Here is a 15,444-nt window from a genome sequence, read left to right on the forward strand (position 1 = left end):
GTCCCAGCTACTTGGCAGGAGAATGGCATGAATCCAGGAGGCGGAGCTTGCAGTGAGCCGAGATCGCACCACTGCACTCCAGCCTGGGTGACAGAGTGAGACTCCGTCTCAAAAAAAAAAACAAACAAAAAAAATCCCATTTTTTTGTAGAGATGAGGTTTTTCTATGTTGCCCAGGCTGGTCTCAACCTCCTGGGCTCAAGCAATCTCCCAGCTTTGGCCTCCCAAAGTTTTGGGATTATAGGCATGAGCCAACATGCCCCGCCTGTTCAGCAATTATTAAGAATGTCAAGATAAGCTGGGCACGGTGGCTCACGCCTGTAATCCCAGCACTTTGGGAGGCCGAGGCAGGTGGATCACCTGATGTCAGGAGTTTGAGACCAGCCTGGCCCACATGGTGAAACCCTGTCTCTACTAAAATACAAAAATTAGCCAGGCATGGTGGCACATGCCCGTAATCCCAGCTACTCGGGAGGCTGAGGCAGGAGAATCACTTGAACCTGGGAGGCAGAGGTTGCAGTGAGCCGAGATCGCAACACTGCACTCCAGCCTGGGCGACAGAGCGAGACCCTGTCTTAAAAAAAAAAAAAGAAAAGAATATTAAGATTGTAATAGAAGAGCAGACGCAGTGCCTGCTTGTTTCCGGGGTTTGGTTTCTGGTTTCCAGGGAAGCTGGCTCCAGCTCAGTCTCCAGGTATCTCCCAGAAAATGCCATCAGTTTTGCTGCTTTTTCATTAAAATGAAGAGCTTGCTTAAGCTAACTATACAAATGTGTACGCATCATGAATTACTTACATTTCCATGTGGATGGAAAACATGTCGTTGACATACACAGTGCTGGCTCGGGGCTGCACTCTCCCTCCCTTCACCTGTTAGGTGGCCGAGGCGCTTTGTGAGCCTCCGGTCCCAGATCTCTGGGGCTGCAATCCTGGTGGGTTCTGCCACTCCAGGTCTCTCCCACTTCTCCAGGCTTGGAACACCCCTTGAAGAACTAGTTGCTTCCTTCAAGAGAGACCTTGAAGGTCTGGGTCCAAGGGCTTTCCCACTCTCTTCTCCAGGGAGTAACTCCCCTCAGCTGAAACTGTCCCCTCTATGCAGAGTAAGGAGGAGCAAGCCAGTGGCTAAAAGCCTAGTCTGAGAATTGGCTGTGCTACCCTCTTGCTGTGTGACGTTGGGCAAATTACTTATCCTCTCTGTGCTCCAGTTTCCGCAACCCTGGGATGAGTACCATGTAGGAGCAACCTCACTGGGTCATTGTAAGAATGGAGCAAGAACAGGCACAATGAGTGTCCGGGGAAACCTGGCAGTCACTGGGAGTGGGCAGCAGCCAGCACGAGCAGCAGGCCCAGGCCCAGACATTTCAGTCCAGAGGCCTGTGTGTGCCAGCTTCCCATGCAAGTGGCCCCAGGCAGTCAGGGGCGTGGGCTCCTGCAGGCTCCCCTTCGGGGTGCCAATCCTCAGAACTGACCCCGAACCAATTCCCTGGGACCCCTGAAGCTGCACAGGGAGGAGAGGCTGTTCTGGGCCCGTTACAAGTCAGAAGAGGCCCCCCAGGAGCGGAATCGGATTTCCCCAGGACAAAAGCAGTACATTTACCCGCACTAGTCGGTGTGCATTGGGGTTTTTTTTTTGTTGTTGTTTCTTTGATTTTTAGAGACAGGGTCTTGCTCTGTCACCCAGGCCCAAGTGCAGTGGTTCAATCATTGCTCATTGCAGCCTCAAACTCCTGGACTCAAGTGATCCTCCCGCTTCAGCCTCCCAAGCAGGTGGGACTACAGACGGGCGCCAGCATGACTGGCTTGCTTACTTCTTTGAAATACAAAAGAAAACCACCAGAGTTTCTTTCATTAAAACCAACCAGAATGGTGAAAGGTGGGCGAGGATCAGATGGACCTCACCCGTGGGCCTCGTGGCCTGGAGGGCAGGTAGGGGGGGTTCACCTTGCACATCTTATCCACGGGTTGGGACTTGATGATGTTACAGAACAGCTGGAAGCCGAGTTCCTCCAGCAGGAATGTGGCTAGGTAGCAGATCACTAGAAAACAGGGGACCTGTCAGAGGCTCAGGGACATCACAGGGGCACCAGGGGCACGGTGGGACTGGAGCCCAAGGCCTCCACCATGTCAGGGCACACAGCCACAGGAAAACCTCCACCCTGCTGGTGCCCACCTGAAAATGATACACCACCACAAACAACATTGTCTCAGAGTGCAATGCATTTGTGGTTGCAAAGCACTTCGTCAAATAATCCCATCTGACAAGTTCTCAGAATCTGCAAAGGCTCCCCAGGTAAAAGTGAAATCATTTTGGACTTGTTTGTCAATTCTGAGCAGCTCAGTCATCACCTAAAGCCAGCTAGAACGTGAATAAACCTGGGCCCAAGTTTCCTCCAAGGCAGGAGCTGTAACAGGCCCCTAGCCTGCAGCCTAGACGCACTGCCCATCATAAGGCTCCAGCTGGGTGGCAAGGGGTCGGGGACAGGAGCCTAGCTCAGGACTGGCACCAACGGCTCTGCTCAGTTTCCCAGTACCCTACAGTGCTCGCCCCACTCCTCTCCTTTCCTGGACGAGGGCAGCAAGACCCTGTGCTGGGTCTCAGGGCTGCCCTGATCTCCCCCCAGCAGCACGGGCCACCTGGCTTGCAATGGTCGTCCTGCCCCATGAAAGCAGTCAGCTGTCAGAGGCTACAGGAAGCCCAGGCAGCGAGTCTCTTGTATTCAATCCCCCATAGGACTGTCCAGACTGCAGCCACAGGGTCCATCTTGTCCAAAGGCCTTGGGGTCAGTGGTGGCTAGGGGTCAGCCTATGGAAGGCTCTCGTGTTGTCCAGGCTGCCTTTGGGAGCTGGATGCCCTAAACTGGGGTGGCAGAGCCAGATCCCTCTGCCCTGGGGCATTAGTTCCCTGTCTCCAAGGTCCTGGTCTGCCCTGTAAGGGCCAAGTGAGACGAGGGCCCAGGAAGTCTCTAGTGCAAGGGCAGGAACAAGAAGCTGGCCCCACCTGCCCGCCGCCTGCCTGCCAGGCCTTTCTGCAGAGAGCCTGAGTGAACGGTCTCTGTGGCCTGGCCCTGGGGACCAGTCGGGCACGTACCCATGAAGCGGCTGTGGTCAACCCGCAGGCAGAGTCGGCCATCCTCCACGTAGAAGGCATCCACCACGATGGTCAGCAGCTTCCGGTACTCGAGGCACCCAGACAGCACCTCCAAAACAAAGCTCTGCGTCTGGGGACTCAGAGCCTGGAAGAGAAATAGCCGGTGGGGGGCCCTGGCTGGGCCGGGAGGAGAGGGCAGCGGTGGGGGTGGGAAACTTGGGCAAAGACAGGGATGGAGCGGCCCCAGGGCTGCTAAGGGCCAGTTAGTCGGGTCCCCAGGGCAGCTGGCAGTGCCTCCCCACTCAGGGACTCGTCCCCAGATTCTCCTGTGTTAGCGAGGTGAGGTAGGGGCAAAAACAGAAATAAACAAAGATGATGAGGCAGTGCAAGGAATGACACAAGGGACAAGTACTGTGAGGTTCCGCTAATGAGAACAGGCCACCGCATTGAGGCAGAGCAGAGGGCGCCAGGGGCCAGCAGGCATGAGAGTCGCCTAATGCAGACAGAGCTTCAGTTTGCTCAGGTGAAAAGCTTCTGCACATAGAGGGCAGTGATGGATGCACAACATCATAGTGGGAACGTGCCTAACCCCAGGGAACTCTACACTGAAAAAATGGCTACAGTGGTATATTTTATATCATGTGTATTTTACCACAATAAATATTTTCTTTCTTTTTTTCCCCAAGACGGAGTCTCTCTCTGTCGCCCAGGTTGGAGTGCAGTGGCGTGATCTTGGCTCACTGCAAGCTCTGCCTCCCGGGTTCATGCCATCCTCCTGCCTCAGCCTCCCGAGTAGCTGGGACTACAGGCACATGCTGCCACGCCTGGCTAATTTTTTGTATTTTTCGTAGAGATGGGGTTTCACCATGTTAGCCAGCATGGTCTTGATCTCCTGACCTCATAATACCCGCCTTGGTCTCCCAAAGTGCTGGGATTACAGGCGTGAGCTACCGCACCAGGCCGGAATTTTACTTTTATTTTAGATCAAATCTATCTTTTCCTTTGTGATTTCTTCAGTTGTTTTTTTTTTTTTTTTTTTGAGACGGAGTCTTGCTCTGTTGCCCAGGCTGGAGTGCAGTGGCTCACTGAAACCTTCTCATCTCAGCTTGCTGCAACCTTCGCCTCCCGGGTTCAAGCAATTTTCCTGCCTCAGCCTCCCGAGTAGCTGGGACTACAGACTCCAGTCACCCACGTCCAGCTAATTTTTTGTATTTTTAGTAGAGATGGGGTTTCACCATTTTGGCCAGGCTGGTCTCAAATTCCTGACCCCATGTGATCCGCCTGCCTCGGCCTCCCAAAGTGCTGGGATTACAGGTGTGAGCCACCCCACCCAGCCCTTCAGTTGCTTTTACACTAAGACAACAACAGGGTAACGAGCTACCCTGAAGCATTCCGGACAAGCCACATGACCTTGTGGGGCCTCAGTTTCCACACATGTGAACGAGAACATTTTGGGTACTGCTCTGCAAATAGGGCCATTTCCATGCCCTTCTAGTGTTGCCCTTGCAGTGCAGGGGCTGGAGGCCTGAGAACTACACGCTTCAGCAGCTCTGCCTCTGGGGTTCTGGGCTCTGCTAGCAAGATATACACTTATGGGAGAAATGGCAGGGGCAAGGTTGGGGGATGCCTCTTTTCCTCAGCTCCCCAGGGGTGGTAGATGCTGGGCTTCCCAGAGCCTTCTGCTCGCCCCTGCCTCTCCCACTCCATGTGGTGGGGAGCTGCTCCCTGCAGTGCCCTGACCAGCTGGGAGCCAGGACTGACTCAGCATGAGTTCTTCCGGCCCTTGCAACGGCTTTAAGCACAAGGTTCCCCGTGTTAAATTTAAATCCCTTTCTCCTGGGAGTGCCAGGACTGGTTTCTGGACTCCCCCTGGAATGCCAGCTGGTAGTAACGTTCTCCCGGGGACAGCCCTTCGTTCTAGGACTCCATTGCGGGTGCCTCTTTGTCTTCTCAGCCTCCACATATTGGAGGGGCTCAGGGTGCAGTTTCCCTATGGTGACGTTTGTTCGTTATCTACTTTCTGAGTGATCGCAGCCAGCTTCAAGGCTGACAGCATTCTGATTGCCAAATGGACACCCCAGCCGGCACCGCTCCCTGAACTCAAAAACCTCGATCCTGCTGCCGCTGGGCCTCTCCTGGATACTGGGGCGGACGTCTCAGATGAGTGCGTCTGAAACCAGCCTCCTGGGCTCCGCCCAAGCTGCCCCCACCAACCTCATGGCGCAGTAGACACAGTTCCCTGATCCCAGCGTGTCTCTCTGTCTCTCTTCCTGGCCCCTTGGCTGGGGGACCCCGGCTGCTCTCCCTGCCTCTCCTCTTGCTTCCCCTCAAGTTTCTTTTCGACCCAGCAGTCAGGGCGAGGTTTCTCAGATGGATGTCGCCTCAGGCGTCCTTCCTCACCGTGGCCAGTGAGGCCCTGCATGGGCATGCCCAGCTCCCTCAGAGTCCCCGGCCCGCCCTGGCTCTCTTCCAGTCACACTGGCCTCCTGTTTCCTCATGGGGAACTGGCTGTTCCCTCTGCCTGCGACCTCCTCCTGGCACTATCACCCCACGGCTGTGAGGACTGTGCTCCTGACCAGTCCTCGCGGGACATGGCCTGTCCCAGTCGCGGCATGGCTTGTTTACTGTCCCTTTCCTGGCTAGACGGTCACCTGGGCACTCGCCAGAGAGGAAAGAGAATACATAGATCACGGGGACCCAGTGACATCCTGTGAGTGGGGCTGGGCACGGAGAGGGGGCTCGGTGGGTGAGGGCTCCACCACTGAGCTGCCAGGAGGGGCTCTGCTGGGGGTTGGCACCTCAGTTTCCCTCTCAGTTTCCTGCAGTTGCCAGGCTGTACCCACACCGAGGGCACTGACCTCCCCCTGTGTAACTGACAACATCTTGTGAGAGGAGCCCAGGAGCCAGGACAGACCCTTCCGAGAGCAGTGAGTCAGCATGGCCACTGAGGGTGATGACTTTGCGGGACGCTGCTGACAACCTCCTCTGGCCTCCCCGGCTCAGGCAATGGCGACTCCTCTTCTCATCAATGACGTCTGTGTTTCGGAAGTGTGAGCATGCATTTTTAATAAGGTCAGAGCTTTCAGCCCTGTGCCATCAGCCCCAGGCAAGGCGGGTTGGGCAGGGCCACACTGGGTCAGAGGGTCCTGGAAGCTGCAGAGCCAAGTGAGAAGCTAGTAAATGACATCCCAGTCCATGCCAGGCCGGGCCAGGCCCACAGCCAGGTCCTTGCCACTAATGCTGGGCTGGCGGCCGCGAGGACACGTGGTGTCCAGCCTATTCATAGAGAGGGGCTTGGGGCCTGGGGGTGGGGGCAAGGGGTGACACATGCCTCAGGGGCCCTGGACCAGGTCCTTCTGACCCGGCCAGCAGAGATGGGCCTAGACCAGGTGGGCTCTCTCTCCCAGAGGAGGCAGGGGAGGCCCTTGCCACAGGAATGGGCTCCTAATGGGGAACCAGCCTCAGTCGCTGAGACCGGCCTGTGGCTGCCCAAGAGTCTCTGAGTCTGTGATAAAATCTTGGGCCTTGGTCAAGTTCAGGGCTCCTCAGTCCCCAACCAGGGACAGCAGCAGGCTCTCAGTAGTGAAGGGTCCAGCATTCAGCATCGCTGCAGGGGTCTCTCAGCACCTCCAGAAGTGCACTTGTCTGCTGGACTCACAGGGTTGGGGAAGAGCTAGACCGGGGCCAGGCTGGGGTGGGTTGTGGGGAGGGGGTGCAGGGGAAGGGTGTGGGGCCAGGAGGCTGATTAACAACAGGATTTGTGATTCATGTCACCAATACTTGCTCATCAGTAACGCAAAGCCTGAAGTCAGTTAGAAAAGCAGGCAAAGGAAACGGAGGCTGCAGGGCCACACAGCATCCCTTCTACCCTCCTTCCCACCTAACAGAAAGAATGCCGTCCTGTTGGGCATGGTAATATGTTCAGCTGAAACCATATTTTGCAACTCTCCTTGATGATAGAGCCATGTGACAGTTTTAATCAGTGAAATGTAATGACAAATTGCAAGGTGTGGCCTCCAAGAAAGCACCTTGAAAGGAAGGTAGATCCAGCTGGCACATGCCTTATACTGTTTGCCTTTCCCCTCTCCTCACCTGGGATATCGATGCAATGCTGGAGGTAGGGCAGCCATTTAGTGACTATGAGGCAATAGTACGTGTTAAGGCTGGCTGCGTGGAGAGGAATGGAATGAGTTCCTCATGGCACCATGGAACTGCTGAAGCCACTCTAGACTGCCTGTCTGCAGACTGCTTCTCATATGAGCAAAGATACCTTTAATTGATTAAAGTTACTGCTTCTCTGGATTTTATTGGATCCAAACACAGTTTCCTAACAGATACAGGTCCGAACAGATGGTTCAAAGTGAAATACATATTGCTTCAAAACTTAGGAAAATGTAACAAGAGAAATGATGGCTGGGTGCGGTGGCTCATGCCTGTAATTCCAGCTACCTGGGAGGTTGAGGCACGAGAATTGCTTGAACCTGGGAGGTGGAGGTGGCCATGAGCTGCACTGCAGCCTGGGTGAGGGAGTGTCTCAAAAAATTAAAAAAAAAAAATACATAAAGTGACTTTTCCCACCTATTTGACTGGCAGAGATAACAATTTTTGCCTGCACATGAGGCTGGGGAGGTTGTAGGGGAACAAGTGCTCCCTATCTGCCCAGGAGAGCAGCAGTGGATCTCCGTGGAGAGCTAACTGGCAATCCACACTGAAAGCATGAGAGCCAGTTACTCTCACAGTAAGAACCTGTGTCTTCTTGGACTTGACCTTGGGTGCACCCAAGATGCAAAGGGACAGGTGGCTAGTCAGTCCCACAGTGGTTTGTAACAGATCTCATCTCTAATCCTTAATTTAATTATATCTGCACAGACTGTATTTCTAAAAAAAGTCATATTCATAGGTAACCAGCGGTTAGAATTTCAAAAATTTTTTTTAAGAGCTAGGATCTTACTCTGTTACCCAGGCTGGAGTGCAGTGGTGCAATCATAGCTCATGGTAGCTTTTAACTCCTGGACTCAAGCAATCCTCCTTCCTCAGCTCCCCAGTAGCTGGGACTACAAGCACGTGCCACTATGTTTGGCTAATTTTTATATTTTTTTTTACAGAGAAAAGGTCTCGCTGTGTGGCCTAGGCTGGTCTCAAACTGCTGGCCTCAAGCAATCCTCCTACCTCAGCCTACCAAAGTGCTGAGATTACAGGCATGAGCCACCATGCCTGACTCATTTTTTTTCTTTTAGAGAGAAATGGGATCTTGCTATGTTGCCCAAACTAGACACGAACTCCTAGGCTCAAGTGGATCTTCCTTCCCTAGACATCCTAGTAACTGGGACTAGGTACGTGCCACCATGCCTGGCTTAGTTTTTTTTTTTGGGGGGGGCCAAATTTAACCCAAAACACTGCCTTTCACCGCAGTCTGCTGTCCAGAGTCTGCCATTTGGTTTATGTATTGTGTAATTTTCTGGCAAGTGGCAGTCTTGAGCCTTGGCCTAGCAAAATCAGTGAGTTGCAACAATTTCTTGACAGCTGGAGAGGAAAACGAGTTGTCCAAACTGGATCAGGATCCAACGCACCATTCCATTCAGGCTTGTGAGGGCTTTTCAAAGGCCGGGCGCGGTGGCTCACGCCTGTAATCCCAGCACTTTGGGAGACCAAGGCGGGCGGATCACGAGGTCAGGAGATCGAGACCATCCTGGCTAACATGGTGAAACCCCATCTCTACGAAAAATACAAAAAATTAGCCAGGCGTGGTGGCGGGCACCTGTAGTCCCAGCTACTCGGGAGGCTGAGGCAGGAGAATGGCATGAACCCAGGAGGCAGAGCTTGCAGTGAGCCAAGATCACGCCACTGCACTCCAGCCTGGGCCACAGAGCGAGACTCTGTCTCAAAAAAAAAAAAAAAAGAAAGAAAGGATCTGAAAAACCAGTGCCTCTGAGGAACAAGCCTCCTTGCCACCAATGGGAGCATCTGTGCCCGTGCTGGGCAGCCCCTGGATGATCCGTTGTGTCTGCCTCTGCCAGTTTGCTAGTAGTATCGGTGTGCCAGGCTCCCTGTGGAAACGCACACCTGTGGTTGTCACGTTGTGACTTGCCAGGTAGCAACTAGTCTCATCTACCATTAATAATCTGTGTGTTATAGAAAGCAAACCCAAACCCAAACTATTTGTTGTAACAAACTCATTTTTCTGTAATGGTTATGATCAAGAAATAAAGGCATGAACTTTACCACTTTTTGCTTGAGGAAGGGGTAAACACACCCCCTTTCCCTGCCAAGGTGCTGTGTGGCTGCGCAGGCCAAGAGAGCGTCAGGGGAAAAGTTTCTCAGGTGGAGGTAACAGCTAGTGCAGCGGGGAGCACGTGGAATGTTCCAGAAACACTAGGAGACCAGTGCTGCTGGAGCAGAGTGCACACGCGGCAGAGTTGAAGGCAGAGCTGATGATGGACAGATATGGGCTAGAGGAATGGGGCTGCCCAGGAGGCGCCAGGGTTCCCACTCAAGCAAGGGGAGGCGGAGTGGCCACCGTCTGAACTGGGGATACCAGGATCAGCAGCTTTGGGGAAGGTCACATGAATTCATTCACCTGCTGACGGGTCACACGGGAGGTGCCCATTGTACACCCAGGGAGATGTGAGTCCAGGCTCTGGAGACGTCAAGGATGAGGGAGGAGCAGGAGCCGTCAGCAGGTGAGGGGACCAGGAGTGTGTGCAGCACCCCACACACCCCACAGGGGAGGCCCGAACCGGCGAAGCAGTGGCTGCAGGGTGAGAGGCAGGCTTGGCTGGAGCGGGGGCGGGGCGGGGGGGTGTACCCAGGAAGCTGATTGGAAGGCCCGGAGCTGGGGGCGGGGTCAGCTGGGTCAGAGGAGCTGAGGCTGCACCACTGGATTTGGCAACAAGGAGGAGGGGGGCGACTTAGACCGGCTGTGGGTGGAGGGCTGGGGAAGTCTGCCAGGAGGGGCGTGAGGGAGGATGGAGGAAGAGCTGCGGCTCATGGCAGGGACTTCAAGGAGTCTGTTAGATGTCTGGAAGGCCGGGACCGCGGGAGCCGCAGAGGAGTACACAGGGCTTTACTTTTATTTTTCATTTTTTTTTTGAGACGGAGTCTCTCTCTGTCACCCAGGCTGGAGTGCAGTGGGGCCGGGAGTGCGGTGGGACGATCTCGGCTCACTGCAAGCTCCGCCTCCCGGGTTCACGCCATTCTCCTGCCTCAGCCTCCCAAGTAGCTGGGACTACAGGCGCCCGCCACCTCGCCCGGCTAGTTTTTTGTGTTTTTGGTAGAGACGGGGTTTCACCGTGTTAGCCAGGATGGTCTGGATCTCCCGACCTCGTGATCCGCCCGCCTTGGCCTCCCAAAGTGCTGGGATTACAGGCGTGAGCCACCGCGCCCGGCCCAGAGGACTTTAAACAAATGTTTTTAGGATGAGAGAAGTAGCAGCACGGGTGGCTGACAGGAAAGATCCTGAGGGAAATGAGGGGACAGACAGGGGGAGCTGCTGGAGCTGCTCTTGGGCGGGACAGAGGGGCTGGGTTGCAGGTGGGCCCAGGCAGTGGGGTGGATGATGCCAGCTCCCAGGACAGGTTTCTGGCCAAGGGGACCTGGGCCTTCACTATTGTCTGTTGTGGACGGGTGTAGGGAGGGCTGGCCGGCAGGACCAGAGGTGTGCCTGTGGTGCTGGGGCCTTCAGGTGGGAAGAGGAGTGTAGATGAATCTGGGCCCCAGCTGTCTGCGTCACTTCCCCGCGGTGCTTAGGGGCTCAGGGAAAGAGCTGGGGGCCAGAGGGTGCTGAAGCAGAGGGAAGGAGGTGCCCACGGAAGCCTGTAGCTCTGCACACAGGCCCTGCTCCCTTCTCCACTCCTTGCTGGCTGCCAGGCGCCTCTTCTAGAAGCTGGGAGCAGGGATGTGTCAGGGCCCCAGGCCTTCCTTACGGCAGAGGCCTTGGCCCCAACCCCTGCAGCCTTTGCAAGCTACTCACACCACCTCCCCTCTGGGCTTTCTTGAGGCTGCCCCAGGGGTAACCAATGAAGGGTGAACCCCTCACTCTACCCCAAGGGAAGGTGGCCTCAGACTGTGGCCTGGGGGAACAGCACAGGTGTGTCTGAGCAGGTAGTGAGGGCTGGGGCTGGAGCATGGCCAGGGCAGCCCCCAGGGACCACGCAGAAAGCAGCATACACAGGCCAAGTTCATCCAGAGCACGGCAGCACAGAGCGCTGTGGCCTGCAAGGACAGGCAGGCGGCCTGAATGAGCACACTTGCTACGAGCGCCCTCCTTCCAGGGGGCGAGTGCCCTCTCTCTGCTCCTGGGCAATGATGGGTGCCATGAGATGATGGCCCATGAGACAGCCCCCCAGGATTTCCCCCGGTGGGCTCAGCTTCCTCTGGAGGCCCCATCCAATGGAGCCACGTCCCACATTCCTGGAGGCAGGGGCCCTGCAATCCAAGCTCCTGTTCCCTGGGCACCTGCCACTGACAGGTGGCGGATGTGAGATCAGCACCTGGGGATGGGAGCCAAGACTGGGTGACAGGGAGGCCCCTGAGTGGGGTGGGGCTGCCAAGGTTGCAGGGGTTGCCAGGACCAGGATGGAGCTCTAAGGAAAACCCAGGGACAGGAGGACAGGAGCTGAAGAGTTGGGCAGTCTCCAGGTAGGCCTGTGACTTCTTCCAGGTGTGGGCAGGAAGATGACGGAGATGTGTATGGATGCCTGCAGCCCTCGGTTCCCCGGGGGCCTCACTGCCCAGGCCAGCCCCTGCCTCTGTTGGAGACCCGGTCAGTGATTCCCAAGTCTCGGTTACCACAAATACAGCGCAAGCGTGGCCTCACCCACCCTCACTGCCACAGCCCTGGGGCCCCTGGGGGATGGAGGACCCATTTCCCGAGATAAGATGCCCCCCAAAGTGGGGGTGGGGCATGGGGGCACTCCAGGGCTGACCCTTCTCGTCTGTGTTAACTGAGGATGGAACCTCAGTGTGGATGTCATATCTCGGGTTCTGGCCAAGGCTTCTTTTCACCAGAGCCTGGCCTGACACACATTCTGGGTGCCAGGAGCACCTCCCTATACAAAGAGCAGGTCTCTGTGGAAAACACTGTCAGCTTCTCCCCGTTTGGAAGGAAGGCAGTTGTTAGGAAGGTATTTGATGCTGTTAACGAGAACAGGTGCATGACAGGTGCCATTGGCGCAGCCTCCCAGGAGCCCCCGGCAGACCCTACCTGCAAGGAGATGGCCACAGCCTCTAGGAACTGCTCAGGGTTGTCCCTCTTGGGTGTAAATTTGTCGAGTTTCTCGATCACAGTTTCAATGCATTTTCCATAGTAGGCCATCTTCTCAGGGCAGGATCCTAAGAACAAACGGTGCAGGTCATACCCTCCAGACCTGGGATGTGGCGACAGGACCCTCCCCAGCAGCAACAGGAGTCTGCCAGGGTGCTGGGCCTGTAGCAGCGGGGAGGCTGGATGTGACAAGGGCCCTGGCTAGGGTGCTGGACCTGCAGCAGTGGGGAGTGCCGGATGTGAGTGAGGGCCCCGGCAGGTACCCCAAGGTTCATGTCCTGTACTGTCTCCTGCAGGCCTCTGCAGCTCAGGAGCCCAGGCTGGCCTGGGTGAGTTCACCCTCAGGCCCCCCATCACCACAACCCCAAGCCAGCTGAGTGCCCCTCAGGCCCCACAGCCATGCCTCCTGGATGGGGTGACCCACCCCTGCAAGGGGCCCATGGCAGAGAACAGAGGCACCTCTCAAGCCAGCCTCTTAGCATCCCTCAGCTTTGCCCAGGAAGGTGACGGTTTCTTCGTCAGACCCTGCTGGGGAGCAGAAGGTCCTGGGTGAGGGTGACCTCATCACACATGGTTGAGGCAAGAAGGAGCCTGGGGTCCCTGGGGTCAACACCGCCATCCTGACGACGGGGGAACAGGGCCCTGGGGAGGGCTCACAGGGGCGCCGAACACTCGAGAGGTACAGCAGTTCCAGGGGACAGGCTCGCCCAGAGCCCCTCCCAGGGGACCTTGGAGAAGCTGCCTGGGGTGAGGTTGGCACCCTGTGTGAACCAGCTCTAAGGACAACATGTGGCCCCCAAACTATCCTCAGAGGAGGCGGGGCCTGTCAGCAAAGGCCGTCATCCTTGGGTGCGGTGCAGGCCTGGGCTCTGGCTGGACTACGCAGGACAGTAGGGCAGCACTGGGCAGAGGGGTCCCTTCTCACCCTCCTCTTGCTCTGTGAGTGACCAGCTGTCCTGGGCCAGGCTGGGCTTGCAGGGCCATCAAAGTTGGGGACAGTGGGAGTGCCTCTCCTCTACCCTGCAACAGGCTAGAACAGCCCCAGGTAGCAGTCCCCAGACCTGGACCCTCCAGGCTGGAGCCTGATTAAACAAATACAAACGACCCCCCATAACCACCACTGACACTGGAGGGTCCTCGGTGAGATGCCGATCCTGGCTGTGCTAAAGGGTCCATGTTGATCTGCCCCCCACCTCTCTTCCTGGCCAAGACGCAGAGAGAAGGGGAGGCCAGGTGTCACCAGACACTTTAGAGAAACCTCTGACATGAAACATAGAAACCATAAGAAAAGAACCAGGAGAAAACGATGCACAAGGCAGGAAAAAGCCTAGAAACCAGGCACTGCCATGCAAGAGAAGAGGAGATACAGCGTCCAAGGAACAAGCAATGGTTGGAGAAAGAGAGGGCTTGTGGAAACCAAAATATGATGGCAGAACTAAAAACATAAACAGGAGACGGAAGGTAAAGTTGAGGAAATCTCCCTGAGTAGAAAAAGATGAAGCTGTAGAAAGTAGGGGAAAACACTAGGAAAACTAGGGAACTATTCCTGAAGGTCCAAACCCCGATTAACAGGAGTTCCAGAAAGATAAGAGAGAGAAATGCCCTAGAACTGAAGGATGTGGTCTTCTGGGCGGACAGGGCCCCCCTGACAGCTCAGCACAGGGAATGGGTCGTGATATTTCAGAGCCGGGGATGGCCCTGAACACGTTCAGTGGAGGAAGAGTCAGGGATGCAGAGGAATCTCGGCTGGGGGTGCCCTGGGAAGCAGGGGCTGAACCCAAGAGACTGTTGTCATGGGGAATTTCCAGGCCGCAATGCAGATAGCCTCAGGGTGACACTGGCTGGCAGGACAAGGACAGAGCAGGAGGGAAGGGGCTCCCAGGGGTGTCTCCAGGAGGAGCACCTGGCGTGTTCTGCGAGTGGGTTTAATCACACAGTTAGGGAAAGAAGCTGTGACGCTGGCCCTGGCCAGGGATGGCATCAGCCCAGGGCCTATGTCCCCACCTCCCTGCTGGCTGCACCACCTGAGGCCTGACATGGGTTTTTTTTTTTTTTTTTTTTTTTTTGAGACAGATTTTGCTCTTGTTGTCCAGGCTGAAGTGCAATGGCACGCTCTCGGCTCACTGCAATCTCCATCTCCCAGGTTCAAGCGACTCTCCTGCCTCAGTCTCCTGAGTAGCTGGGATTACAGGCGCCCACCACCATGCCGGGCTAATTTTTGTTTTTGTTTTTTTTTTTTGAGACGGAGTCTTGTTCTTTCGCCCGGCTGGAGTGCAGTGGCCGGATCTTAGCTCACTGCAAGCTCCGCCTCCCAGGTTCACGCCATTCTCCTGCCTCAGCCTCCCGAGTAGCTGGGACTACAGGCACCCGCCACCACGCCCGGCTAGTTTTTTGTATTTTTTTAGTAGAGACGGGGTTTTACCGTGTTAGCCAGGATGGTCTCGATCTCCTGACCTCGTGATCCGCCTGTCTTGGCCTCCCAAAGTGCTGGGATTACAGGCTTGAGCCACCACGCCCGGCCTAATTTTTGTATTTTTTAGTTGAGATGGGATTTCACCATATTGGCCAGGCTGGTCTTGAACTCCTGACCTTAGGTGATCCGCCCGCCTCAGTCTCCCAAGGTGCTGGGATTACAGGCGTGAGCCACCGCACCTGGCTGGGCTGCCCTTTTAGGGACTGCTGTAGGGACCAGTCTGGTTGTGCATGGACACAGAGGCCAGCAGGAGCCTCTCTCTAAGGAGGCCAGAAGAAAGGTCGCTTGGAATTTGGAAATCTGGCTTAAAGCCCTGATGCCAAGAACAGGCCCTGGAGACCAGGCCTCCCAGAACAAAGCGAGCATGAGCCTCTGGCACGGCCAGGACCGTCACTGCCCGGGAGCCTGCCCTGGGCCCTGGCTGGGTCACCTTCCCCCACCCCGTGTCTGGAGACCAGCAAGGCTGCCTGGCTATGCGTTCCTCTGCCAGTGTGGTCCTGATGATTCAGGGCAAAGGAAGAGACGGTGATGCTGCTGGCTTGGAGGACACCAGATCAGCAGCCATTAAACTTGCAAATCCACAGATGCTGAGCTGTAGATGCTGCAGCCAGGCTTGCCTGGGC

The 15,444-nt window shown here is 55.9% G+C and overlaps 2 protein-coding genes across 2 annotated transcripts in view; both read right to left on the minus strand.

The window, feature by feature from the left end:
• CFAP99 (cilia and flagella associated protein 99) overlaps positions 1-15,444 on the minus strand; it is a 45,780-nt gene that overhangs the window by 24,958 nt on the left and 5,378 nt on the right. The window contains exons 3-5 of the mRNA XM_037983194.2: positions 12,289-12,416; positions 3,087-3,231; positions 1,940-2,034 (exon numbers count right to left, since the gene is read on the minus strand). Coding sequence (XP_037839122.1) covers positions 1,940-2,034; positions 3,087-3,231; positions 12,289-12,399 — 351 coding nt within the window. The 5' untranslated portion in view covers positions 12,400-12,416. The remainder of the gene's footprint in view (positions 1-1,939; positions 2,035-3,086; positions 3,232-12,288; positions 12,417-15,444) is intronic.
• On the minus strand, positions 6,260-12,252 carry LOC140710513 (uncharacterized). Its single transcript, XM_073012396.1, is given in 7 exon segments — positions 6,260-6,387; positions 7,179-7,253; positions 9,824-9,962; positions 11,253-11,890; positions 11,893-12,085; positions 12,087-12,152; positions 12,244-12,252. Coding segments are annotated over 7 exon segments (1,248 nt in total).

The sequence above is a fragment of the Chlorocebus sabaeus genome, chromosome 27 (assembly GCF_047675955.1).
Source record: "Chlorocebus sabaeus isolate Y175 chromosome 27, mChlSab1.0.hap1, whole genome shotgun sequence".
Lineage (NCBI taxonomy): Eukaryota > Metazoa > Chordata > Mammalia > Primates > Cercopithecidae > Chlorocebus > Chlorocebus sabaeus.